The 27,137-nt window shown below is 35.9% G+C and overlaps 2 protein-coding genes across 2 annotated transcripts in view; one reads left to right on the forward strand and one right to left on the reverse strand.

The window, feature by feature from the left end:
- Nucleotides 1-27,094, forward strand: part of DHX36 (DEAH-box helicase 36) — a 36,026-nt gene extending 8,932 nt beyond the window's left edge. The window contains exons 7-25 of the mRNA XM_070946458.1: nucleotides 2,473-2,547; nucleotides 2,736-2,902; nucleotides 3,897-3,978; nucleotides 5,348-5,488; nucleotides 5,952-6,054; nucleotides 7,273-7,360; nucleotides 9,369-9,424; nucleotides 10,878-10,942; nucleotides 11,916-12,059; nucleotides 13,743-13,860; nucleotides 15,189-15,287; nucleotides 16,512-16,685; nucleotides 16,901-16,987; nucleotides 18,655-18,738; nucleotides 18,864-18,963; nucleotides 19,052-19,142; nucleotides 21,494-21,614; nucleotides 22,425-22,577; nucleotides 26,634-27,094. Of these exons, the coding sequence (XP_070802559.1) occupies nucleotides 2,473-2,547; nucleotides 2,736-2,902; nucleotides 3,897-3,978; nucleotides 5,348-5,488; nucleotides 5,952-6,054; nucleotides 7,273-7,360; nucleotides 9,369-9,424; nucleotides 10,878-10,942; nucleotides 11,916-12,059; nucleotides 13,743-13,860; nucleotides 15,189-15,287; nucleotides 16,512-16,685; nucleotides 16,901-16,987; nucleotides 18,655-18,738; nucleotides 18,864-18,963; nucleotides 19,052-19,142; nucleotides 21,494-21,614; nucleotides 22,425-22,577; nucleotides 26,634-26,819 (2,134 nt within the window). The 3' untranslated portion in view covers nucleotides 26,820-27,094. The remainder of the gene's footprint in view (nucleotides 1-2,472; nucleotides 2,548-2,735; nucleotides 2,903-3,896; nucleotides 3,979-5,347; nucleotides 5,489-5,951; nucleotides 6,055-7,272; nucleotides 7,361-9,368; nucleotides 9,425-10,877; nucleotides 10,943-11,915; nucleotides 12,060-13,742; nucleotides 13,861-15,188; nucleotides 15,288-16,511; nucleotides 16,686-16,900; nucleotides 16,988-18,654; nucleotides 18,739-18,863; nucleotides 18,964-19,051; nucleotides 19,143-21,493; nucleotides 21,615-22,424; nucleotides 22,578-26,633) is intronic.
- ARHGEF26 (Rho guanine nucleotide exchange factor 26) overlaps nucleotides 24,234-27,137 on the reverse strand; it is a 55,534-nt gene continuing 52,630 nt past the window's right edge. Inside the window, exon 15 of the transcript XR_011600534.1 lies at nucleotides 24,234-24,272. The gene's annotated coding sequence lies outside the window, so the exon portion shown is untranslated. The remainder of the gene's footprint in view (nucleotides 24,273-27,137) is intronic.

Genomic DNA, 27,137 nt, shown 5'->3' on the forward strand with positions numbered 1-27,137 from the left:
GGGTGCTTCTCAAGGGGAGCCCCATGTAGAGAGCATTACAGTAATCCAGGCGTGAGGTGACAAGGGCGTGAGTGACCGTGCGTAATGAGTCCCGATCCAGAAAGGGATGTAACTGGCGAATCAGGCGAACCTGATAAAAAGTCCTCCTGGCTACGGCCGTCATATGCTCTTCAAAAGACAGCCGTGAGTCCAGGAGGATGCCCAAGTTGCGAACCCCATCTGTGGGGGCCAACGACTCGCCCCCAATAGTCAGAGATGGCGCCAACTGACTATATCGGGACGACGGAAACCACAGCCACTCGGTCTTGGATGGGTTGAGTCTGAGTTTGTTCCTCCCCATCCAGATCCGTACGGCCTCCAGGCACCGGGACATCACCTCGAGGGCATCATTGGGGTGGTCTGGGGTGGAGATGTACAGCTGGGTGTCATCAGCGTACTGATGGTACTTCACCCCAAAACCACGGATGATCTCACCCAGTGGCTTCACATAAATGTTGAATAGAAGGGGCGAGAGGACCGATCCTTGTGGCACCCCACATATAAGGGGCCTCGGGGTCGACCTCTGCCCCCCTGTCAACACAGACTGCGACCGGTCAGAGAGAAAGGAGGAGAACCACTGTAGAACAGTGCCCCCCACCCCCAACCCTTCCAACCGGTGCAGCATGATATCATGATCGATGGTATCAAAAGGCGCTGAGAGGTCTAGTAGGACCAGGACAGAGGAGCAACCCCTGTCCCGAGCCCTCCAGAGATCATCAACCAATGATGATTGATATTACAGGTTTCTGAAGCAAACTGTGATTGCAAAACTGTTAATTTTGGTTAGTGAGGCTAAAAGAGGGAAACATTAAGAGTGAAGATAAAGTGGATTATCTACCAATTAATTGCTGTTATATAATTATTGTCTGCCATGTTGAAGTGGATAAGATATTGGGATGCTATATTTACCAGTGTTTGAAAGAATTAGGATGATTGCCAGCAAGATTACAAAATGTAAGCTATCATGACTGGTCTTCAGGACCATCATAAGATTGACATTTGATACTGCTAGCTAGGCAAAACACAACATAAATTAGAGTAAGTTAAACAAATGATGACTTCTGGATCAAACATTAATCGAATGACTTGTGCTACTATGACCAAAATGTATGTATGTTGCTATTCCCTTAAATGTTGCTTCATTTGTACTGTGCTTTCTTTGAAATTAAAGTAGTTCATAGCAAAAACGCAATGCAGGTTGTCTTTGTTTAGCGACCACAGTTTGGACTAACAACTCAGTTGTTTAGTGAAGCTGTTCTTAAGTGAAACTACAACTGTGCTTATGATCTTAGTTCAGCTTTCATTTCTTTTATAGACTTGTGAAGTTATTTGCAATGATTAGACATAAAATTACTTTTTCATCAGTGTTGTAACTGAACATGATTGCAAGATGAGGTAGTTGCTAAATGAGACTTATCTATATTATAGTAGTACAGTGCTTATGTGATTACATTGGAAATGGCTCCTTTTTATCTTTTATTCTTACATTATATTATTTATTCAGTTATTTGAATAAGCTATAATTTTCTGAAGTCATGCTTCGGTTCCAATGAAAATTTTTAAAAAGATGAACAACTACTATTTAAACAGTAGGACTTTGGGTATTGTTTTGTTCCAAATAATAAACAGAATAACACAGTTGGAAGGGACTTAGAGGTCTTCTAGTCCAACCTCCTGCTCATGATGCTCATGACTAAAGATGATTCAGAGAAGAACCCCCAAATTAAAGAATAATAGTAATGTTTAAAAATGGATGAGATTTAATAAAATGACCAAATTTTGCAAGATTTTGATATTCTCTTTTATAATCTCCATAAATTTTAGGCATCTATGTCAAAAATCTTTTGAAATTTTGCACCACTATATCAGGTTCTGATGATTTTATGAGAGTTAAAACTATTATTATTTTAATTTTGGCCCCATATTATGGACAGTTCTCTTGTCCACCACCAGTATTTTGCAAATCACCCAAAGGGATTTTTAGTATAGTTAATGTAATACAATTTGTGTAGAACTAATTCCAGATATTCATTTCTGTGAAGAGTTCCTTCCATTCTTTAGTGCAACTAGAATCCAGCAGAGGCATTTTCCTGACATTTTTTCAGCACCACTAAAATCTTTTTGTATTCTATTCAAGCAGCGTATAGATTGTTTCTAATGGCAGTGGAATATGATTGAATGCAAGTTTTGATCCACTCTATTGATTTCAATTGAGATTTTGTCTAAGGAAATGTGTTGCTAGAATTATAGTTGTCATCTTTATTTTGCACAGCCACTCACTTCATTTGAATCTTAATAAATGTATAGAGCTGTTGCTAAAGTCACATTGATTCATTATTGCTTTTAAAATTCTATGTCTCCCCTAGTTCTCTATTGATTTTTTTCAAATGCAAAAAAGGGAAAACTCAAGTATTCTTAATGGATTTCTTTCAGCCGGTTGCCAAGGAGACAAGGTTCAATTTTATACTGCACAACAGGAATTGTCCTGCAGTGGCTCCAGTCAGACAAGTATGTATTTTTTTTTTATCAAAAGAACCAATAATTGAGCTTTTCAAGGATTTATTTAATGGAACATTTGTTGTTGCTAACTATTGTACTTGCTATGGCTAATCATTTCCATTTACTTACAACTTTTTAATTGTATTTTATGGTTTTGAAAACCACTATGTCTTTTTCCTTTGTATTTTTTGTTGTAGAGAATTGTCCAGTGTAAGTCATGTAATCCTTGATGAAGTCCATGAGAGAAATCTTCAATCAGATGTTTTAATGGCAATAATTAAAGACCTCCTGAATGTACGACTAGATTTGAAAATAATTCTGATGAGCGCTACACTGAATGCTGAGAAGTTTTCAGATTACTTTGGTATACAACATACTCAACATTTTAATATGTAAAATGTAATTAGTTTTAACTTGCTAGTTAGTATCTAAAAATAAAACAAGTCTACACTGAGAAATCAAGTGAGCATGAAACTAGTATTGAATACTTCTGAATCAGAATAGCTAAATCAAAATAGCTAATAAATGTGTGGTATGGCGTACATTTTTTAAATCAAACCAAGGTGCATATAAATTTGGCAAATATTGCAAAATACAAAGTGAGGTCAGGACAAAAATTAAACATATTTGAGTTTAATTTCAATTAATGTTTTATAGCATTTTTTCTTTGGCTAAAAAAAGGAGGTCCTTATAGCTTGGTGTGATTTCATAGCTTCACAGTGCAAAATAGATGTTCCAAACTTAACATAATATTTACATGTATATTTATATATTTTGGCAGAAATTAAATGAATTTGTTGGAAAGTGGGGTTTGGGATGTGCGGGTCCCCTTCTTAATCCATTCCTTTGACACTTTGAAGACCACAGCACAATATCTACTTTTGGTATTTCATGTGTAGATAATTTAGAAGCATGCTAAGGCGCTAGCTGGGTTTCTGCCAAGGCACTATTGTGCTTTGCTGCTGCTTGTAGCAACCTTTCTTGAACTTATGCAAATATATCCCATAGATTGGCTGTTAACTCATCCAAACAGCATCTTTGTATGAATACTGACATTCTGCACATTCCCAAGATGTTACAGCCTTACTCTTTTACCTTCTAATGCATAGATAAGTTTGTAGTTGGGTTTTTTGTTTGTATAGCTTTATGTTCCTTATAGTACTCTTGTGCATATGTAAAAAAATGCTTACATTCTTTTAAGAATCTAGATCAGTGCAAAGTTTTTTTGAGAGGTTCTTTTATTCTGTATATGCTTCACATTTTTTTCTTCTGGTACAGTATTTTATGCCTCTGTTTCATTCACATAGCAGTCTTGTTAAAAATGCTAGTGTTGTAATATTTTCTCTTCTTTATGGCAGACAGTTGTCCTATGATCCATATTCCTGGCTTGGCTTATCCTGTCAAGGAATACCTTTTGGAAGATGTAATTGAGAAATTACGGTTAGTCAAAAGACTCCTTTTTTTCCTTTTCAGAATTAATTCTACTCTAGATTGAGTAGCATATAGATTTCAACCTATGGATAAGGTTTCCCTCTAATATTTTCTTCATATTCCCGCACATGATCCTGTAACTAAATCTTTCAGAATAAATTTGAAGGTTAGTGATTAATCTTCCCTAGTTCAACAAACATTCAAAGTGTGATAACGCTGAATGACTGGCCTTGAAGTTCCAGCCATTGCATCACCCCCACAATCATGTGATCACAATCTGGGTGCTCAGCAACTGGCTCACGGAAGGGTTTGCAGCATTCCATGATCACACAATTGCAATTTGTATCCTTTTTGCCAGCGTCCTATAAGCGAGGTCAATGGGAATTGGGCATGGAAGGTTGCAAGTTGCTCCCACTGCTTTTCTCTCTTACAGAGAGAAAATTCCAAGGCTCTCATACCCCATACACACAATGGGGAGGTGCCCCAGCACTCCCCTACCTCACCTTGTAATATTCACCTGCCCCTTGGTCTGCTTGCAAGCTGCCCATTTGCACCTTCCAGCCAGCTTCTGCATTGACTTTGCTTATGGGAAGCTGGCAGGAAGTTGCAAGTCACAGTCACGTGAGGTCTTATCCAACAAGTCATGATTTTCACATAACTATGGCAACAGTGATTTCTGGGATTGCTGTTGAGTGATACGGTCAATAGCTAAGTGATATGGTCACATGATGTAGTACTTTACAACCACATTGCTTACCGATGGAAATTCTGTTCCCGATTACATTAAGCAAGTGGTGGTTTACTACCGGTTTGCTGGCTGCGCATGCGCACTGCACGCCAAATGCATGCTAACTAGAACAGCGCGTGGAGGTATGTGATCAGCTGTGGCGCGCGATCTTTGGAGCCTTTTTTTTTTTACTTTTAAAAGAATTTTTTTTACAACCTATTCAGAGAACCGGTAGTGAAAAAATGCCTAAAAAGTAAAAAACAAAAGTTCTGATGATCAGGGGAGCAACGCACGAGCTTCAAAACTTTTTTAAAAAACTTTTTAAAGCATTTTTAACTACCAGTTCCGGAGAACCGGTAGTAAAAAAAATGCTTAAAAGGTAAAAAAAAAAAAAAAAAAAGTTCCAATGATCGCGTGTTGCTCACCTGATCATTAGAACTTTTGTTTTTTTACATTTTTTACTATCGGTTTGGCTAACCAGTAGCCTTTTTTACCAGTTCAGGCAAACCGGACCGAACCGGGAGCATTTCACCCCTGCATTAAGTGAGGATTACTTGTAGTGCAGTAAAAAAAAGAAAAGTGAAAATCAGTTTTGCAAGCAAATCTAATCTTGCTACAAGTCTGTAATCCTAACATTGTATCTGTTCGAAGGTACATGCCAGAAAATACAGATCGCAGGCCACATTGGAAAAAGAGATTTATGCAGGGACATATAAGCAGACCAGAAAAGGAAGAAAAAGAAGAAATTTATCATGAACAATGGCCAGATTATGTAAAGCAACTAAAAACACGGTACGTATATTTCTTTTGCTTTTTTAAAGCAACTTTCAAATTTTCTTTTATCTAATAACTCTTAACTTTTTCTAAGTTAGCTATTGACTAACTGATTGTTGACTTCACGGTAGATATGTGAGATTGTGAAACAAGTAGTCAAGTAGCAGTATTTTTTGAATTTTTGATAAGTGTATTGAATTCTCAGTAAGTTAATTTACAAATTTACAAATTAATTTACTGACAAATTTACGGTAGATGTAAGTAGCTCTGTAGGGGAAAACAAAAAAAAAAGTTCTCATTGCCTGAAAGTAAATAGTTTATTTAATGTAATTCCTTTTTAGAACTGTTACCCTGGCCTTAACACACATTATAACTAGTTCTGTTCTTTTTTTTCCCAAGCAATAAGAAGCAGCATAACCTTTTTAAGCATAACAATTTTGTATTGGCTGTACTGATTCTTTATTCTCTGCATGATTTCTAGATATTCAGAAAGTACAATTGATGCACTGGAAATGATAGATGATGATAAAATTGATCTTGATTTGATAGCAGCATTAATAAGATATATTTCTCTTGAAGAAGAGGTGAGTTTGTTATTGGCTAGTAGACTGGTTTGCTTGTTTTATTTACTTGTTTGTGCAGAGAAGTGTTAATATACAGTGAGAAACAGTGAAAAGAGACATGTTGGTGTAGTGGTTAAGATGCTGACCTAGAAACCAGGAGTTCTAATCCTGCCTTAGGCATGAAAGCCGCTGGGTAATTTTGGAGCAGTCTCTCTCTCTCAATCCAGCCCACCTCGTAGACTTGTTGTGGGGAAAATAAGAAGAGGACCAAGTACTAAGTAACTTCATCACATTGAGTTACTTATAAAACAATAAAGGCACAATAAAACATCTAAATAAAATAAATATTTCTTACTCTTATACATTGCCTATACAAGTGTTAATTTATCTAGTATTGAATAATACTAGGCTATCAAGATTTTGGCGATCTAAAGAGAAACCAGATTTTTACCATTATATGATGACTAACTTTTTTTCAATAAATGATGAGCATGATGCAAGATTACTTCACTGCCATTCTAAACATTTGCTCAGATATATGGGCTGGGAAGAAAATTTATAGGCTTGAATGCATTATTTTAAGAACTAGTTCATGTTTATAAACAGAAAATACATGTTCTTATCTTTAGCTACATAGCTTGAGAGAAAAACATATGGAATGTTTATTTTTTTGTTAAGAAGAGATTAATATAACTTAAATTTCTGAACTTCCAATCTGATCCAGCGGAAATGGGATGAAAATGAGAAGGTGGAGATAGGTTTTAATGTATGGTGTGAATAGAATTTTGTTTGCTTTATATAAAAAAAGAATAGGTAAACCTAGAAATGGTCATCATTTCCACTCAAAATCCAGCAGCTAGCCAGAGGGAATTTACAATTTTATTTACAAAAGCAAATAGTACTAAGTAACAAAATAGATTTAAATATTTCTGGAAGGCAATCTACACTCCTGTTTCCTACAGAAACCCCACAAGCATGAAAGGAGAGATCTTGGTGTTGGAAAATTCCATGTTATCCTCTTTCAGTTTCATGGCATAGTATATCCTTTGGTTGTTGGAGGGTGGAAAAAAAGGAAAAAAAATCTAGGCCTTGGCTTCAGATGAGAGTTGGCCTACCTCTGTTTAAACAAGCTCTATTTAAAAAGATCGCCCTAGAATTATGTATGTGACTATATTGTATGCTATATTTATGAATTTAAAAATGCAGATGTCTTGTTTAATATACCTGTTTTATATCCAGGAAGGTGCAATTCTAGTATTTCTTCCTGGATGGGATAACATTAGCACACTGCATGATCTTCTGGTATCCCAAGTTATGTTTAAATCAGGTAAAATTTTAAAACTCAAATCGTTTCTTTAATATCATATGGTAGGCTAGAATAATTCAGTAAATCATTTTGAGACATACAGTATATTGGCTTACATTACCTTACAATTTGGAACTGGAATGAAAAACTAAATCAACACTGTTGAGCAACTACTCTAATTCATAAAGCTATGTATATTTACATTATGTTGAATAATATAATAATGGCACTCTGAACCTCTCCTTCTATTCTGTTTACAATTGCTTTGCATACTAGTGAATATCCAAATCCTGATTTTCATGTTACACAATAGCTAAATTGATTAGCTGGGATTGTTGAACTGCTGTCATATTAAATAAGTTAGTGAAAACTTATGACACGGGAAAACACCCGAGATTTTAATTTTTTGCATATACACACCCGCGAAAACTTAAGAAGACAGATATATACACATATACACACACACACACACACACACACACACACACACACACAACCCCACTGTAATGACTCTGGGGCTTTGGCTGATCAATGCTAGTGTAATAGATTTATATTACAATCCGATGTCTACACAGTTCTGTGAAAAAAATATTTACCCCTTTCATATTTTCATTTTTTTAAAAAAATTTGATTTATATGCCACCCTTCTCCGGAGACTCAGGGCGGCTTACAATGCGTTAAGCAATAGCCTTCATACTTTTGTATATTTTATACAAAGTCAGTTTATTGCCCCCACAAACTGGGTCCTCAATTTACCTACCTTAGAAAGGATGGAAGGCTGAATCAACCTTGAGCCTGGCAAGATTCGAACTTACTTTAATTGCAGACAGCTGGTGTTAAATTACAGTGCGTAGTCTGCAGAGCTATCCAGGCTCCTGAATGATTGTGTGCCTTTGCCGTTGAACTTCATATAGGTTTGGCTAATTATTAAGGAAATCTAACTAAACAGATAATACTAATATTTAGTGCTTTTTTCATTTATTTCGTAAACATTTACTTAACAAGCTGTAAACACCTTGAATTGCACCTGGAAGCAGATTGGCAGCCAGTGCAGCTCACGGAGCAGTGATGTTGCATGGGCCATTCTTTGGATCAGAAGAACTGCCTGTGCCACCACAATCTGCACCAGCTGCAGCTTCTGAATGCTCTTCAAAGGTAGCCCCATGTAGAGTGCAGTACAATAGTCCATCTGTGAGGTTAGAGCCTGAATGGCTATACGCGCAGTATAATTGCAGTGTAAGTTGAAAAAGATCATCTTAATTATTATCCATTTTAGCATAGCTCTATTAAGTTCATACATACAATGTTTACTGGGACAGTGTAGACTATTTTAAATAGGAACTTCAAGAATAATTAGTGTAAGGAAAGCATTCCCCTGTCCCTGAAGCATTAAAGTAGTAGCATCTTCTGTAAAGATTGGTGTGCTTGTTTGAAGATTCCTCTCTCTCTTCCACACACAAATTGTTCACTTTGTCTGATTTTCATGCCCACACGAAAATGCACCTTGAGAGAATCTTTGGAGCAACTGTTCGCCTCCCCCCAGCTGTTAAAATTGTACATTTGGAATGGAGAACAAATATAATCTAGGAAACCCTTCGTAACACAGAGAAAAACTAAAGCATTCTTGAGAAGTGACTATTTAGCTTTTCCTTAAAAATTAGCAGAGATGGAATACTCCAATTTCCATAGATGAAAAGATCCATCCCTTCCAATGTTTTACACATTGCTGACTGCTGGGAAATTTTGATTAAATATTTATCATTATTCTTTCTGTCAAAGAAAGAATAATCCATCCATTCCAATTTATTCAATACCTATCCTAATATTGAAAATGTACAGTATATTTACCTTAGTAACAATAAATGTGGCTGTATTAAAAATAATATTTAGTAAAACTTAAGTTTTTAATTAATTAGAAAGTATCTTTGAGAACTGTTTGTACAGCTTCATTATCTTTTTATACTTAAGTTCTCTACTTTTTCTGTTTCCTGAATTTCACATACAACATCCTGTGTATTTTATTTTTTAGATAGGTTTGTCATCATACCTTTGCATTCATTAATGCCTACTGTTAACCAGACTCAGGTATGTATAACTGGTGCTAACCATAACTTTATTAACTTTATCTGTAGTAGTAGTCTTCCCATACTGACTGTATTATTTGGCAACCCTTTGAAGTTACAACAGTGTAAAAAATAATAGCTTTACAACCAGTCCTTCCTTGCATTTATGACTGTTGCAGCATCTAAGAATCATGTAATTACCATTAGGGTGCTTTGCAACCTGGCATTTATTTATCTATCTCATTTCTACACCACTCTTTAAGTGACTCTGGATGATTTGTAGTAAGAAACATGCCATATTATAAAAGGAGAAATAAAAGCAGAGTTAAAACTAATGTAAAAACAAAGTTCACAATTGAGCTATTAAAGTTACAGAGCTGGAGGGAGCAACTTCGAGACCGCCTTCTACTGCATAGCTCCCAGCGACCGGTAAGATCCCACAGAGTTGGTTTCCTCCGGGTCCCGTCAGCTAAACAATGCCTGCTGGCGGGCCCACGGGGGAGGGCCTTCTCTGTGGCTGCCCCAGCTCTCTGGAACCAGTTACCTCCTGAGATCCGGACTACCCCCACCCTATTGGCCTTCCGGAGAGTGGTGAAGACCTGGCTTTTCCAGCAGGCCTGTGGCCATTGATTTCGCTGTTGCAATCTTGTGAGATCCGGCCATGAATGATGTGCATGGGCTTTTAATGTTTTTAAATGTTTTTATAATGTTTTTAAATAATTTTTCTATGTTCATTGTTCGCATTATTTTTGCTGTAAGCCGCCCAGAGTCCCTTGGGAGTTGGGGAGCATAGAAATGCGATAAATTAAATTAAATTAAATTAATAAATTAAATTAAATTAATTAAATTAATCAAATTAAACTTCACATCAACAACCACCCACAAGTAATGTGAAAAAAAATCAGCATTTTTCCTATTCTGAAAAGATTAAGTACATACTCAAATGTAGCCATCCTAAATCTCACATGTGATAGAACGATCTACCCACCTTTCAGCAACATATACCACCCAAAGTCTTGTGGGATTGGAGTGGATTATAAGTAGTTTGAAAATAAATGATAAATATATCTCTTAAGATAAAGAACATAATGCTTTAATTAGGGGAAGTTATTCTACTTTCAAACACTTATTTTTCAAGAGTTTCAAGATTGTTGGTGATAGTCAGATTTTAAGAATCGATCCATTTGTCCATGGCACTTGAGTATGTTAGGAGTAGTTCAAATCACACTGATTTGAGCAAATCTATTCTATATATAAGAAGTTTATCTTCAGCTTCCATATTGCAAAAGTTTTTTTGTTTCTCTTTGATTTCTAGTACTTGGTATTTAAATGATGTGTTTCAAATGATATATTTATTTTTTGTTTTAACTGAAGTAATTTAATAAATTTAATAAATATATTAAAAATCCTTGTAATAAAAATGGATTTTATAATAACATTTCTTATTTTTGTGTCTTTTCCATGCTTTTCTTTAGGTGTTCAAAAAGACCCCTCCTGGTGTTCGTAAAATTGTAATTGCTACAAACATTGCTGAGACTAGGTAAACATTAGTTTATGCTTCTAGAAATATACAAAATTAACTTATTAGGAAAAATTTGAGTAGCTTAATAAAAATTAAGGTGATTTCTTTGCATCGTAGTAGGAATAAAATGGAGGGAAGTATTTCTAAACATTTTCTCTGTTTTTCCATTATTAGACTATTTTGTTTAGATATTTTAAAGGATATACAAGAGGATCTAGGCATTTTCTGCATTTATAAATTGAATTGCATTGCTGAGTTTGAAGTTAGGGACAGTGCCCATGGCAACTTTGCTGAACCTACTATAATTTTATTGAGTCAAGAATTGCAGAATTCTAAACCAGGATATGGACTGTCTGTCCTGGGAAATTGTGGAGGGCATCAAATTGAGTAAGGCAGTCTAACAGAATAAATGCAAAGATGCTTTATTTCTTTTTCATTTTTTGGTTATGCCTCAGAAGGTACATCTGAAATTAAATGAATAGTACATTGCTATTTTGCTTACACTGCTAAGTTTCCACTGTACCAGTCTTAGTTAAGGCAGATTTATTTGGATTAAGATACCTGTTCTACAATTACTTGATGCTCAGACTGGCAATTCTTATTGATGAAATGTAGCTAATTATATGTAGAATTAACACTATGTCAAGGTTAAGTATTAAACATTAAGCAATTCCATCAAGTTTCTCCCAGTTATATCTGGCAATGTGGTTTAATTCTAATATTGCAGTGTAAATTGTCCTCTGATAATTTCTCCATTTCATACTACAGTATTATCAGGATTGCCTTTTTTATCTTATTTGACTTTTTGGCAAAGGAGGAAACAAGGCATCAGCCAGTAATTGTTGCTGCTCCTTATGGCTTGATTCATCAGCCATGAAAGGGAAGAGGGGGTTACTTCTTACAAGGAGAAAATTACTTTATAAAGGTATTAGCTAAGAATCTGTGTGATGTAGATAAGCAAATTGCTTCTCTCTGTTTCTCATTTCTGCAGTATCACCATAGATGATGTAGTTTATGTTATAGATGGAGGGAAGATAAAAGAAACTCATTTTGACACGCAGAACAATATTAGCACCATGGCTGCAGAATGGGTTAGTAAAGCAAATGCCAAACAAAGAAAAGGGAGAGCAGGCAGGTAAGTGTAATACCTATTGTTATAAAATTTGTTCAGTAGAAAAATGTTGGCTCATTTGGAACATTTTCTGATTAACTTTAAAGACATTTCATTTTTTCTCTTCACTATTAAGATGCTTTCTTAATATTGAAGTCTTATTGCTTCCGTATGAAATTTTATTTGCTGACTGGATCTTCTAATTTTAATACTTTTTTAATGAGTGGAAAAATCAAGGTAGTATAGCAGAGCCCCACTATATTTTATGGTAAATATATCAGGGCATTAGGTAGAAATTGCTTTATCAAGTGCAATCCCTGCTATCTTCATAGTTCACTCAGTCAGGTGCTTAAACTATGGAATTTGATACCTGAATTGTATGTATTAGTGGTTTCTAAAAAATGCTTTACCAGTTATGATGATTATTTTCTCTGATATTTAAACTTAATTTAAATATTGTGTAAATTCAGTTGTTTGATTTTACTTTTCCTGTGATTTCTTGATACTGGCATTAAAAAATTGTATGTAATATGAGTTACAATAAAGAACATGAATTCTAAATCTGAATGTATTTTAACCATTGTACCATCAAAAGTTGTTGGAAGCCTCAAAAGAATTCTGCTTCTTCTTTTCCCTACAAATGTGTACAGATAACATGAGAAGTTGAATTCAGAGGGCCAGATCCTTTCTTCTTGATTTGATGTTGCATGTAAACTAATCACTCAGTGTGGATTTATCAGTAGTATTTTTTATTCTAGGTGTTATCCATTTACTAACCTTCATTTCAAACATACAATTCAACATCAGTTGCATATAAATATTTGTAAATCCCCAATTCCAAGCATCTGAACAAAATCTATTAATACCCTCTGTGAAGGGTTTTTCTGTGTGTCTCGTTCTGTGTGTACCCATATTTATAATTGTCCCTATAGTTTTCCTGGCAAGATTTTCAGAAGTGGTTTGCCATTGCCTTCTTTTTAGGGCTGAGAGAAAGTGATTGGCCCTAAGTCACCCAGATGCCTTTGGGCCTAAGGAAGGATTGGAACTTCCAGTTTCTAGGCTAGTGCTTAACCATTATATCAAAATGGCTGTTTCTGTAAGGCAGTGGTGTCAATATGTATTAATACTATGTATCAGCATTCCTAAAACTGTAAAGGAGTGGTCTTTGGCCTCAAGATGTTTGCTCAGCGCTTATAGGAAAGATAGGCTGCAAAAAAATTTTATAAATAAAATAAAAATGATAAAATATAGGCCATTGAGCATCTTTGTAACTGCTTCTGAATGATATATTACCGTCTCTGCACCCTCTCTGATGGCACATGAGCTGTCGCCCCAGTTCAGTTCCGCTGCGCATGCGCATACACCTCCCATTGGCTGGCTAGTTTTTGGGTCTCTGCTGGTGCATGCATGGGGGAGGTGGGGCACGTGCGGGAGGCGTGTGTGCATGCGCAGGAGGCGCATGGGCAGGGCCTGTACGCACATTGCATTTTGGGGGTTCACTTCCGCACTCAGTCCGGAAAAGTTTAGCCATCACTGATATATTAGATAGGCATTGATATTAAGTTTGGTGTTTTCCCATTGTAATTAGTTTAGATTATTCAGTTTGAATTTGTATGTAATGTACAGCTACTAAATAGCTGTAATTATACAACGTATTCTTATTACTTTGGTAAAAATACTTAATAGAATATATTTATACTTTTACAGAGTCCAACCCGGCCACTGCTACCACTTGTATAATGGTCTTCGTGCCAGTCTGCTAGATGATTATCAGTTGCCTGAAATCCTGAGGACACCTTTGGAGGAACTATGTTTGCAAATCAAGGTAATTTACACAATTGGGACAGTGATAATATATCCTAGTGAAGCCTTGGTCTTGCTCTTTAGGAAACTGATTTTGATAAAAATGTTGAATTGGTCATTTAGTAACTTTTACAATAATTCTGAATCTCTGGGTGACCTAGTTCAAAGCTAGGATCCTAAAAGATGTTGGGGTACAGAAGTCAGAAATAAAAATAAGGAATAAAAAATAGCAAGTTGACAGCAAACACATTTTAAAAATAATCATTAATGATAAAAATAGATTAGCTGAAAGGTTTAAATGGACTTTTTTTTTGCTTTGAGGTAAAAAAATTAAATCTTGTGAGAATAATGTAGAATAAAATGATTGTATATTGGTTAATGTTGACTTTTTACTTTGATTAATATTAACTTAATATAATTGTGTTGTTATTTAGACTATTGATTCATAGTGGCTGTCAACATTTTTAAAATAAATCTTGATTTCATATTTATTGTTATACTTCTATCCCATGTTTTAATTTAATTTAATCCAAGGTGACATATACAGGTAGTTCTCAACGTAAGACCACAATTGAACCCAAAATTTCTGTTGCTAACCAAGACAATTGCTAAGTGAGTTTTGCCCCATTTTATGACAGTTGTTAAGTGAACCATTGCAATTGTTAATTGAATAATGCAGTCATTAAATGAATGTGACTTCCCCCATTGACTTTGCTTGTTGGAAGCTGACAGGGAAGGTTACAAATGATGATCACAGTGAGTTCGGGACAGTGGGACTATCATGAATACATGCAAATTGCCAAGCACCCAAATTTTGATCATGTGATCATGGGGATGCTGCACACTTTCATAAGTGTGAAAAACTCACTTTTTTCAGTGCCGTTGTAACTTCGAACAGTCACTAAACAAATGGTTGTAAATCAAGGACTACCTGTATACATAATGTTCCTATTTTTCTTACAACAACCTCCCTGTGAGGAGGGTAGGTCTGAAAGAGAATAGCTGGTTGCCCAACTGGCTTTCATGCCTAAGAGGAAATTACAGAAGTCAATTTCATGATTTCTAACTTCCCTCCAGAAGTCAGATTGGCCTCCTTGGAAATACTTTTCGGTAGATTAGCAATAGATGAATTCTTGAGAATTTCAGGGATGTGATTTTTCTCCCATCATCTTTTCATGTTCTATGTCGTATTGTTGATTTTGAGTTCCATGAGCACATTTGGAGTTTTGGAGTCATTAGGGTTGTGAATTAGCTATGTTTGTTTAGTTTTCTTACAGGTGATATTTGATTGTATTTGTTTTACTTTATCATGGACAGATATAATCAAGTAGAATCATGGTTTTCTTTCAGATTTTGAAACTTGGAGGTATTGCAAACTTTTTGATGAAGCTCATGGATCCACCATCACGTGATGCTGTGATGCTGTCCATAAAGCATCTAAAGGAGTTGGTGAGTTTCTTTTTCTCTTGCTTGTATACAGGTAGTCCTTGACTTATAACAGTTTAGTGCCCATTCAAAGTAATAACGGCACTGAAAAATATGACTTTTGACTGTTTTTTACAGTTACAACCTTTGCAGCATTTCTATGGTCATGTGATCAAAATTCAGATACTTGGCAATTGGTTCATACTGATCACCTTTTGCAACCTTCTGACAAGCAAAGTCAAAGGGGAAGCCAAATTCATTTAACAACCAGGTTACTAATTTGTTATTAAGTGCAGTAATTCACTTAACTGTGACAAGAAAAGTCATAAAATGGGGCAAAACTCACTTAAATGTCTCACTTAACAACAGAAATGTTGGGCTCAATTGTGGTCATAAATCAAGGACTACCTATACTAACAAATTTATTCATACTTAATTTTAGAGTGATCATTGAAAAGTTAAAGAATTGCTATATTTAGCCTAAAATAATGCATCGTTTACTGTAACGATTATGATATTTTTATAATAAAAAATATTGGTATAACTACAAATACAAATGTAACATTGCAGCTTTCCAGATTCAAAATATGTTCCCTTTGAATTGCAAAAGAAATGGTCACTTATAAATAAAATAAAATGTTATAAATTTTGTGTTTATAAATAAAATAAAATGTGAATAAGTAAACTACCATAAGCAGTGGATATATATTTTACTAATTTTAGTTGCACATTTTATATTTTTTTTAAATGAAAGCTTTATTTTTTGCTTACAAAACATCAACTATTAAACTTATTTTTTTAAAAAAAATCATGCCTAGAATCGTATGTATATTTTTTATGTTCTGTTGTTCTTGTATATTGGTTAATTTGTAGTCTGAATCCATTTTTGAATTTTCTTGTCTTTATTTTTGTCAATGGATAAAAAATGCAAGGAATGGCTTTGATATGTGACATACAACATATGATATGTCAGCATTGTGGCCATTTTCTATTTTCATATGATGAAAGGATAAGTTTGGAATAAACAGAGATATTCTTACAGTAAATATGTCATGCTAGTTATTAAAACAGTAATATGGTTGCAAGAAACCTAATAATTGTCCTAATAAACCTAATTTAGTAGCTTATTGACTTTATAAGCCTAATTTAGCAGTTCATTCTTCTTCATTAAAGCCATTATCCATGCTCTCCTCTTTCGTGTTGCATGTTTTTTCATTGATTCTGTCTCTTTCCTCTTCCCACTGATAGAATGCATTGGACAGACAAGAACAGTTGACGCCCCTTGGTGTCCACTTGGCACGATTACCTGTGGAGCCACACATTGGAAAAATGATTCTGTTTGGAGCCTTATTCTGTTGCTTAGATCCTGTTCTCACTATTGCAGCTGGCCTCAGCTTCAAGGACCCCTTTATCATTCCCTTGGTAACGTATCTGAAAATAAAATTAAAAACATGTAAAATGCCTTTTTAAAATATGTTAGTAAGAAGTAGCTGGCAGAAATTCAATGTTTTACTTGATTCTATTCTAATTGTAACAAATTCAGTGACACTTTGTTGCATGCTCAGAATGATTTTTTTTAAAACTGTAAACAGATGAAAAAAAGTTTTGTTTATTTCAAGTATTTTTCTCTTCTAAAGGGTAAAGAAAAATTAGCAGATGCAAGAAGAAAGGAACTCTCAAGAAATTCTAAAAGTGATCACCTGACTGTTGTGAATGCTTTCAAGGTAATTCTGTTACAATTGGCAATCTGTAGTAATTTGAGACGGTAGCTGCCTCTTTGAAAGAAAAGCATGCAGAACTCATGGATATAACAAACCTTCATTGCTGGGCAATGAATGAAAGCCATAGGAGTTTTCTTACTGTGGTATATATTTAATTTACTGGCAGAGTGAAGCTAAATCCACGTTATAAATACTTTAATATAGAAAAAAAAATCTTATATCAGTAGCTGCCCGGGTGGATAAAAACCAATTTTTAAAAAAATCGGATTTTTTTTTTATTTTTATCAAATTTATTGTAATAAAATGCTTTTGGAGTAAAAATCTATCTAAAGATAGTTTTCTATTTAAGATACATTCATAATTTAGTTTATTCAGCATGAAATGGAGGCTTAGTTATGTAGCTAATGCTGTATATTCTGCAATATTGGGACTGTTGCAGGGGTAAAATCTACCTCGCTGGTTCAGAAGTGCACCGACCGTGCGCGAGGGAAGCGAGCGTCACATGTACATGCAGACCCTCTGCGCATGCATAGAGGGTAAAAAACACATTACTTCCTGGTTAAAACCTGGAAAACCTGGGTGGGCGGAGCCTCGTGCCACTATCACTACCGGTTCTTCGAACCACCTGCCACAATCGCTACCGGATCCCCCGATCCAGTCCGAACCGGGAGCATTTCACCCCTGGACTGTTGGTGAGTCAACAGCGGGTCAGAGATAATATTTGCTCTTTAAAAATTATTATTTAAATCGAGTTGATTTAAATCAAGCCTTTTTACTAGTGATTTAAATCGTGATTTAGATCAAGTTGATTTAAATCAAATCCACCCTGGTAGCTGCTGTGATTCATTCTAAATAATCTTTAAAACTTCAATGTTTCATCCAGTTTGTATATCACGAAGTCCCTTTATCTTTGTTTTAAAGCCTAAGATTAATTACTTCAAATGTGTTTGTGAACAATAAAAAATCTTGTGATAGTTTAGGTAAAGTTAAGCTTTTGGATCATAGTCCATTAGTTGCCTTATTAAAAATAGTGCTTTGGAATTAATTTTATGTATTTATTACATTTTTATGCCGCCCATCTCCCCTACAAGATGACTATGGGTGACGGGATTATTCTTTTTTTTTTAATTTGATTTATATGCCACCCTTCTCCAGAGACTCAGGGCGGCTTACAATGCGCTAAGCAATAGCCTTCATTCTTTTGTATATTTATACAAAGTCAGCTTATTGCCCCCACAACTGGGTCCTCAATTTACCTACCTTAGAAAGGATGGAAGGCTGAGTCAACCTTGAGCCTTGGCGAGATTCGAACCTGCAGTAATTGCAGGCAGCTGTTCTTAATATTAGGGTGCTTTAGACCACTGTACTACCAAGGCTCTATCATATTCCTTTCCTATTCTTATTAGATCACATAATGGTCTAAGGAAATACTATTTATTATGTTTGGAGCTTTTTCCTGTTTTGGATAAATACATAACAGAGACTATCAGTATATGCACTTTTTCAAAAATAATGTATTTTAATTATAAAATTTCCTATTTCTTGTGAAAATTCCTAAATCTACTTGGTATCTGGCATCTCATTGTATTTTAACAATCACATTTATTCCGTGGTTTTTCTTTTGAGTTAATCTAGTAAGGCCTGTATTAAAACATAAATCTTGTTTTCAGGGTTGGGAAGAAGCTCAGCGGCGTGGTTTCAGATACGAGAAGGATTATTGCTGGGAATACTTTCTTTCTTCCAATACCCTGCAGGTAATAACTGTTTGCCTCTTTTGTAATGTAGGGAATCAGACTACATTCCACCATATTGTCTGTGGCAGGAAACTGCATTTTACAAACTCTAAGAGATTACTTGGTGCTTATATGTTACTCTCTAGATGCTACGAAACATGAAAGGGCAATTTGCGGAACATCTCCTTGCAGCTGGGTTTGTGAATAGTAGGAACCCTAGGGACCCCAAATCCAACATTAACTCAGGTAAATGTTGAGGGGGAAGCAAAATAACAGGGAGGCTTTCAGTTCTTCCATTGAGAGTTCCACTTCCCCTGACTGTCTTTTCTTCCAGAAAATGAGAAGTTACTCAAAGCTGTTATCTGTGCTGGACTATATCCAAAGGTGGCAAAAATCCGAGCAAACTTCAGCAAAAAGAGAAAAATGTAAGGCTTCTGAAAATTTACTCTGAGACTATTTATATAGATTATATATATGCATATACACTGCTCAAAAAAATAAAGGGAACACAAGCAGAAGACATCCGAGATCTGAATGAATGAAACAGCCTTATTAAATACTTTGTTCGTTACATACAGTAGTTTTGTGTTCCCTTTAGTTGTTTGAGCAGTGTATAAACTACTGTATGTAAAGAACAAAGTATTTAATAAAGCTATTTCATTCATTCAGATCTCGGATGTCTTCTGCTTGTGTTCCCTTTATTTTTTTGAGCAGTATAGATTAATTTATTAAGCAGAGCTCCGTAATGTTGCAGCAAATTTACTTGGTATATTGGTTATCTTTTTAGCACTTCTGCCTGCTTGAGATTTGGTGTGTAATCATTGAAGAGAATCCTTTTCAATGAGTACTCTTAGGTGTCTGACTTTTTTTAAACAACAGGATAAGACCTTCAATCCCAGCTTCCAACAATGTAGCCAACATGATATAAGATCTTTTTTTAGGACTCTGTACAGTACAAGGTTTATGGGGCTGCCCCATGGTTTTTTTGTAGTATTATGCAAGGAAGGAAGTGTGAGAATTGGAAGACTAGGTCTATCCATGTTTTTGCTGCTTTACCTATGTTCAAGACAAATACCTGCAGCATCTTAAAAGTGTTCCAACATGTTTTTTAAAAAACAAAAACTGGCATACAGGTAGTTCTAACTTAATGAACTTAATTGGATCCAGGAACTCTGCTGCTAAGCATAGCTGTCACTAAGTGAGAAATGGCATGACTGCTGTCTGGCTAGAAAGAGATAAAACAATTCAGTTTCATAACATTGACTATTGCTTGCCTCCTAACAATTCCCCTCCACTTTGGAATGCTTGAGTGCCTGCTTAATGTTTGTATACACCAAAAGCAATATGAACACACTCCCGGGCTGGGAGCCATGGGGTCCTATGCAGACTTACTCTCTTGAAATCCCTTTATCTCTAATCTCTCCACATTCATTTATTTGTTATAAAGAAAAATAAAACACCTCACTAACTAAGAAAAGTTAATTATTACATTTTGGCAAGCGAGGTCTCCTGCCGGTCCAAGCTGGACCTTGCTGGCAGGAGAACAAAGGAAAGAGTGTGAGAAGCACATTCTAAGGTGAGGGAAAAGGAAAAAAACTCAAGCTACTCCTCTAGGCAATCTTTTTGCTTCCTGCCTTTCAGAGGCGGGAGAGTTTGGAGAGGAAATGATTTCAAGAGAGTAAACTGTTGCATTATTCCCATGGCTCCTAACTATATTCTAATCATCACCATAATCTAACTCACTCCCTCCCCCAGAAACTGAATTTGAGGATTATTTAGATTTGATGTTTACTTTGGTTATTTTAGGCTTTCTAAAGTCTTATCCAAAAACTTTGTATATTTTTTTTTCTTTAAGAAATCGACTAATCTGATGTTATTGAAGGATGATAATTTTGATTGTATCAACATCTGAAAGCTAAAACAAGTTGCAGTAATATTGTTTTGTCACTAGATGGTGTTGCTAATGAACATTTTAACATCTTAGCTCTTAATTGCTCTCCTTTACATATTCTAAAAGTATATTTGTTTATCAAAAATATGTTAATTACATATTTCTGGGATATTTTGAATTAAGAAATGGTAGAAGATTACTTTTTATTAATACCAACATATTCTATATGTAAAAAGTAAACAACAAAGAGGCAGTGGATCATTGATTTGGAACTATCGTTGTGGAAAAACACATAGAGGAAAAATAAAGTAATTTATACATACAAGAGAACTAAATATTCTTGTAGGAAACTAACTGGATTCTTTTAATTTTAATGAGGAATTTTAAAAGATTATTCTTAATCTCTTTTGCATGTACTTTCTGGTTCTCGTCAAAGTTTTAATGTAATGTTTCTTAACTGTGGCAGACATCAACAAAATTCCCCAGCCAGCCATGGAGTCCATACATCTTAAAGTTGCCAAGGTTGAGAAACATTGGTTCAGTGTATAAGCTACTTTCTAATGTATTTACTGAGAGAAGACATATATGATGTTCCACATCTACATTTGCTGATCCTTACATGGAACAATTGTTTTATTTCATTGAGGGAACTACAATCCAGATTTTCTCCAATTTTCCCCATTCCTAGTCACCTCCCTCCATGGTACTTTTTTCAGAGGCTCCCCCAACTCTTAGGGCTAGTCAGAAGTCAGTGTCTCACTGTAGAATGGAGAGTGAATCAGCAAATGGTCATTAACTTTTCCAGGCCTTTTAATATTTTTTTTTAATTTTTTTTGTTCCTGTACGTCTCTCTCCTGTAAGTTGTAACTGCTTTGTATCTTTCAGGGTTAAAGTTTCCACCAAAACAGATGGAACAGTGAATATTCATCCCAAATCTGTGAATGTTGAAGAGACAGAATTCCATTACAACTGGCTAGTTTATCACTTGAAAATGAGGACAAGTAGCGTAAGTTTAACATTTTTTTTACTAATTTTAAATATGAATGTGTATATAAATGGACTTTGGCTGAAACAATTGTGGTCTTTCCATGCTTGTTTCATCTCAAACAATTCTTATTAGCTACAGATATCAGTTAGAAATAATTAAGCTTTTCTTGAGAAATTAATAGCTAATAGCTAGATAATCCTAGACTGGAAGATACCAGTATTAAGATGAGCATTAAGTATTAAATACTTAGTATTATGTATTAAGAAGTATTAAGTACTTAATACTTAAGTATTAAGATGTTACCAGTATGAATAAATCTCTATGAATAAATCTTATATTCACTTTTGTATCATGCTTTTGCTTAATACAAAGCAAAAAGGTACAAAGGTATTATCACTTTGCTTACCATTTGGCCCTATGTAATACTGTTAGTAGTATAAAAGAGAAAATTTTTATTTTATTACAAAATAATTACAAAAATATCTGAGTTGATTTGCATTCAGTCAAGTGCCATCAAGGGCTGCTTTCAGACTGAATGATAAAACAAACCTTAAATTAATTAATTAATTAAATTAAACTCAGTGAATTAGATAAATATGACATGCCTGATGGGTTAGAAATAAAAACAAACACTGCTTATTTTTTCTTTGTGGTTACAGTAGAAAACAAATGTACCTTGCAAAGCTGCAGGAATGGGGTTTATTTCTTTCATTGTAAATCATGATATACTGTGCTATATGGACATTGTAAAGGCAATTAAAATCAAATAATGTTCCAAGGCCATATATTACTATGTTTATTGTGTGCTAAATGTTTTTGTTACTATAGATATACCTTTATGATTGTACGGAAGTTTCGCCATTTTGTCTCTTGTTTTTTGGAGGAGATATTTCAATTCAAAAGGACAAAGATCAGGATACAATTGCTGTAGATGAATGGATTGTTTTTCAGTCTCCAGCAAGAATAGCACAGCTGGTAAAGGTGAGTAAGTTTCCGCTAACCCTGGTGGAATTGGCTACTTAAAATAGTTGATACAATTTAATAATTATATTATAAAGACTATTTCTAAAAACAAGTTTCATGTAGATTATTTCCTTAAAATGTGGTAAATATGAAAAATATTACGTGTAATTCTATTTAAGTGTTTCATTAAGTGCTGATGCTTAAAACAGCTGCATCATTTTTTTTCACAGTCTGTGAAAAATATAGGCGGTTTTAATTAATAGAGTGATGCCCTACTCAGAATCCAAAATGCTTCTTCCAAATGATTTTCAAAGCATACACAGAGCTAAAAAACTGTTTAAAAACTTCCAAATATTTCTATTTGGCCTGCTAATATTAATTATAAAATAATATTCATACTAAACTACTGTATTTGCTATTCAGCTGAATCACTCATTTAGTTTAACCTTAATGTATTATGTTCTCTGCATGAATTAGCGATTACCTTTTAAAGATACACGTGCATTAAACCTGACTATGAGAAATATCATTTATTTTGAAAACAATCTTTTGACTGTATTGATCCCTTGAATATGTTTCCTTTTGATACTTGTAATTAAAAAAATATTCAGAGTCCAAAACTGCATTATATACTATATCTTTATATAGCTTGAACAGATAAAGTTGTTCCCAAAACAAAACAGTTGACTTTCTAAAAACTCTTCCCTCCTGTTATAAACCCGTGCAACTGTTAAGAACTATGGGACAGTCCTTTTGAAAGATTCTCTAGTGCTCAAAGGCTGCCTTTTAGATATGTGGGAGATGGGTTTGATCTCTTTTCCAGCTGCAGAAAATCTGAAGATGCAAATTTAAGTTAAATGTAAATTTTAAATTTAACATATATTTTCAACTTTTTAATTTTATTAGGCATATTGAGTGTGTTGAATAGAAATTTAACAGTGATAAATTTAATTGCATTTGATAAAATATTGAGGGGAAAAATGAATAAAATGACTGCATGAAAAGAAAAAATGAAGCCCTAGATGGAAAAAAAAAGTTACTTCCCAAAATAATGTGTGAAAAGAAGATGTGGAAGTTGCTTGGTATAGAATGAAAATAATTATGTTATAGAGTGCTGCATAAATATTTGTATAGTAATCAGAAGAATTAGTACCAGTAACAGAGTTGGAAGGGACCTTGGAGGTCATCTAGTCCAACCCCCTGCTCACGCAGGAAACCTATACTAGGAATTTGAACTGCCGACCTTTCTGATCAACAAGCTCAGCATCTTAGCCACTGAGACACCTAGCCAGGCATAGGAAAGTATGCTTGGTAAAATGATGAAGTTAAAGAGACTGAGAATGAGAAAATGCTTCTAAGAAATGATGAAAATCAATAAAAAATCTTGTGCCTGGTGTATCTAGAGAAAAATAATAGTTGCAGAAAAAGCAACAAATAAGACTAAAAAGACAAAGCAAATGCAGAGTAACTGAGCTAAGGGAATTCTGGAAAGAATGTTTTAAGAGATTTGTAGGGAAATGATAGTGATATATCAAAGAGAGAAATTGAAACAAGTATTTTAAACAATACTATCAAGAGAAGAAAAATTTAAAAGGTCATAAATGCTGTGAAAATCTTAAATATGCAAGTATACATAGTATACCTGGAAAAACATGAGTATGGTTTGTTGGCTGTGTAACTTGTTTAACATGTCTTTGAAGGTTGCTTCTATGCCTGAAGATTGAAAGAATGCTGTTATTTTTCCCTGTATACAACGGAAAACATATCAAGGATAAATTCAATAGACAGAGATATAAATACTGTGTTTCCCCAAAAATAAGACCCTGTCTTACATTTTTTTGAACCCCGAAATAAGGGCTTGGCCTTATTATCGGGGAGGTCTTATTATTTTGGGAGTGCAGGAGACAGCAAGCGTGGCCACCTCATGGCTTCTGCTGTGTTGCGCTGCTGTGGCAGCACAACACAGCTGCTCGTCAGCTGTTCGCTGGGCACTTGCCCACTTCCCATCCATCCATCCCCCGCCTGCAAACTCCCGCCCCGCTCCCACCTCTCTGCCGGGCAACCCCTGGCAGCCCCATATGCCCAAAGCCTGCACCCACCCGCCTCCCTTTTCCACAGTACCTGGCTCTTTATTGGGGGGGGGAGTGGCATGTGGGGTGGAGGAGAAGCAAGACACATCTTGCCATCTCTTCTCCCTCCCTTCACCAGAGGCCAGAGAGACGCGTGACGCGCCTCTTACCTATCTTGCAGGTCTGTCGCGTGTCTCGCTGTTGTCAGCAGACAAACACGTAGGGTAAAACCAAACTACTAGTGAGCGTGAAAAGTTTGATTGAACTTGTGAGGTTTTTTTTACCCTACGTGTTTGCCTGCAGACAACGGCAAGACATGCGACAGAGCTGCAAGGCAGGTAAGATGGCTCCACGCACCCCAATGGTAACAGCAGCCTGGCTTCTGTTCTTTCCCGCCATCTCTTTGTCGCGGGGGATGGCAGGTAGGGCGGGGGAGAAACGAGAGGCATGGAGCGAGACAGGGCTCGCTCTTCTTGCCATCTCTTCTCCCCCTCTTGCCGGGCATGGCAGGGCTTCCTGTCCCTGTTCCAGTTGGATGCAATTTGGGGAGGGGTGGGGCCACGGAGACACGAGACGCGTGTCTTATTTGCCTTGTAGCTCTGTCGTGTGTCTCACCGTTGTCTGCAGGAAAACACGTAGGATAAAACTAAACTTCTCACGAGTTCGAGAAGTTTGATCGAACTCGCAAGGTTTCTTTTACCCTACAACGTGTTTGCCTGCAGACAATGGCAAGACAAGCGACGGAGCTACAAGGCAGGTAAGATACATTTCACGTCTCCCCAGCGCCACCCCTCCCCACTTGCCATCCCCAAATTGCATCCAATTGGGGCAGGGACAGGAAGCCCTGCCATGCCCGGCGAGAGGGGGAGAAGAGACGGCAAGAAGAGCGAGCCCTGTTTTGCTCCGTGCTTCTCGCTTCTCTCCCACCCCCCTCAATAAAGAGCCGGGCAATGTAGAAAAGGGAGCCAGTCGGGCACAAGCTTTGGGCGTCTGGGCCTGCTGGGAGTCGCCCGGCGGAGTGGCGGGAGTTTGCAAGGGATCGCTTCCCCTTTGCCTTCTCTCCCAAAAGCGTTCCTCGGGCACATCCACTTCTGCAGCAGGAGACTCATGCCTCGCGCCGGCCTTCCAAAGGGTACATAGCAGCAGCTATCCACACTTTCTTAACCCTTATTTTGTCCTGACCCATGTGGCCCAGTACGGTCGGGACCAAATAAGGGTAAAAAATTGTGGATAGCTGCTGTTACAGTACCCTTTGGAAGGCCGCTGTGAGGCACATGGGGCGCATCGCTTGGTCTCCTGCTGCAGAAGTGGCCGCAATCTGTGGCAAAAATGACCGCGCTTGCTGGAGGGCTTATTTTCCGGGAAGGGCATATTATTTACCCCCACACCAAAAATCAGGCTTGGCCTTATTTTCAGGATATGTCCTATTTTTGGGGAAACACAGTATATATGTATTAATATTTGAAATTGTAAAAGGAAGAGCATAGATTAAATAATATAGAAAATATATTGTTTAGATAGTCTAATATAGTTATATAAAAACAAAATACAGGTAATCCTCGACATACCACTGTTTATTTAATAATGGTTCAAAATTACAATGGCCTTGGACTTAAAACCTATCCTTGAAGTTACAGTAATTGCATCACCATGCAGTCACATGATTATAATTTGTTCACTTGGCAACTGGCTCACATTTACAATGGTTACAGCATCTTGCAGTCGCATGACTGATTTGTGATCTTCCCTGCTAGTTTCTGAGAAGCAAAGTCAGTTGGGGAAGCCAGAATCACTTTAACAATTGTGTAATTTGCTAAATGGTTCTATGATTTGCTTAATGGCCATGATAAAAATGGTCTTGAAATCAGGTCCAGTGGGTACTCACTTAATGACCATATCCCTTAGCGACTGAAATTCCTGTCCTTATTGTGGTTATAAGCCGAGGATGGCCTATAATGATAAAAACTTGATGTTACTCTCATCAACAACCCTTTTTTATCCTTAGGATTTGAAAAAAGAACTGGATGACCTTCTGCAAGAGAAAATAGAAAATCCACAACCTGTGGACTGGAACAATACTAAATCAAGGGACACTGCAGTGTTGACAGCTATTATAGACTTAATCACTACACAAGAGAATGAAACTGCCAGAAACTTTGCGCCTCATTTCCAAAATGAACAATACAATTAATAGTGTTCCCTTGCTGTTGAAAACCAATTTTTTTCCATCCCTCCTTTTACTTTTTTTTATATCTGGGCATCTTGATATTTCATCTTTAGCGTTAATATTTCATAATGGCTTTGTGTAAATGGCATGCCGTGTATAAAGTACCTGTTTACATAGCTCTTAAATGCATTATCATCTGTAATATTGTGTATGTACATCAAGTTATTTGCTGCTGCTTGTATAATTTTTATTTCCCTCTGGCAAAAGTTGGATAAAATAAAAGAATGAACTGATTTTTATATTCTTTGGCTTACCCAATTTGTGAAATTGTTAGTTTGAAAA

This window comes from Pituophis catenifer, unplaced genomic scaffold (genome assembly GCF_029215685.1).
Source record: "Pituophis catenifer annectens isolate HBS135680 unplaced genomic scaffold, rPitCat1.0.hap2 SCAF_6, whole genome shotgun sequence".
Classification (NCBI taxonomy): Eukaryota; Metazoa; Chordata; class Lepidosauria; order Squamata; family Colubridae; genus Pituophis; species Pituophis catenifer.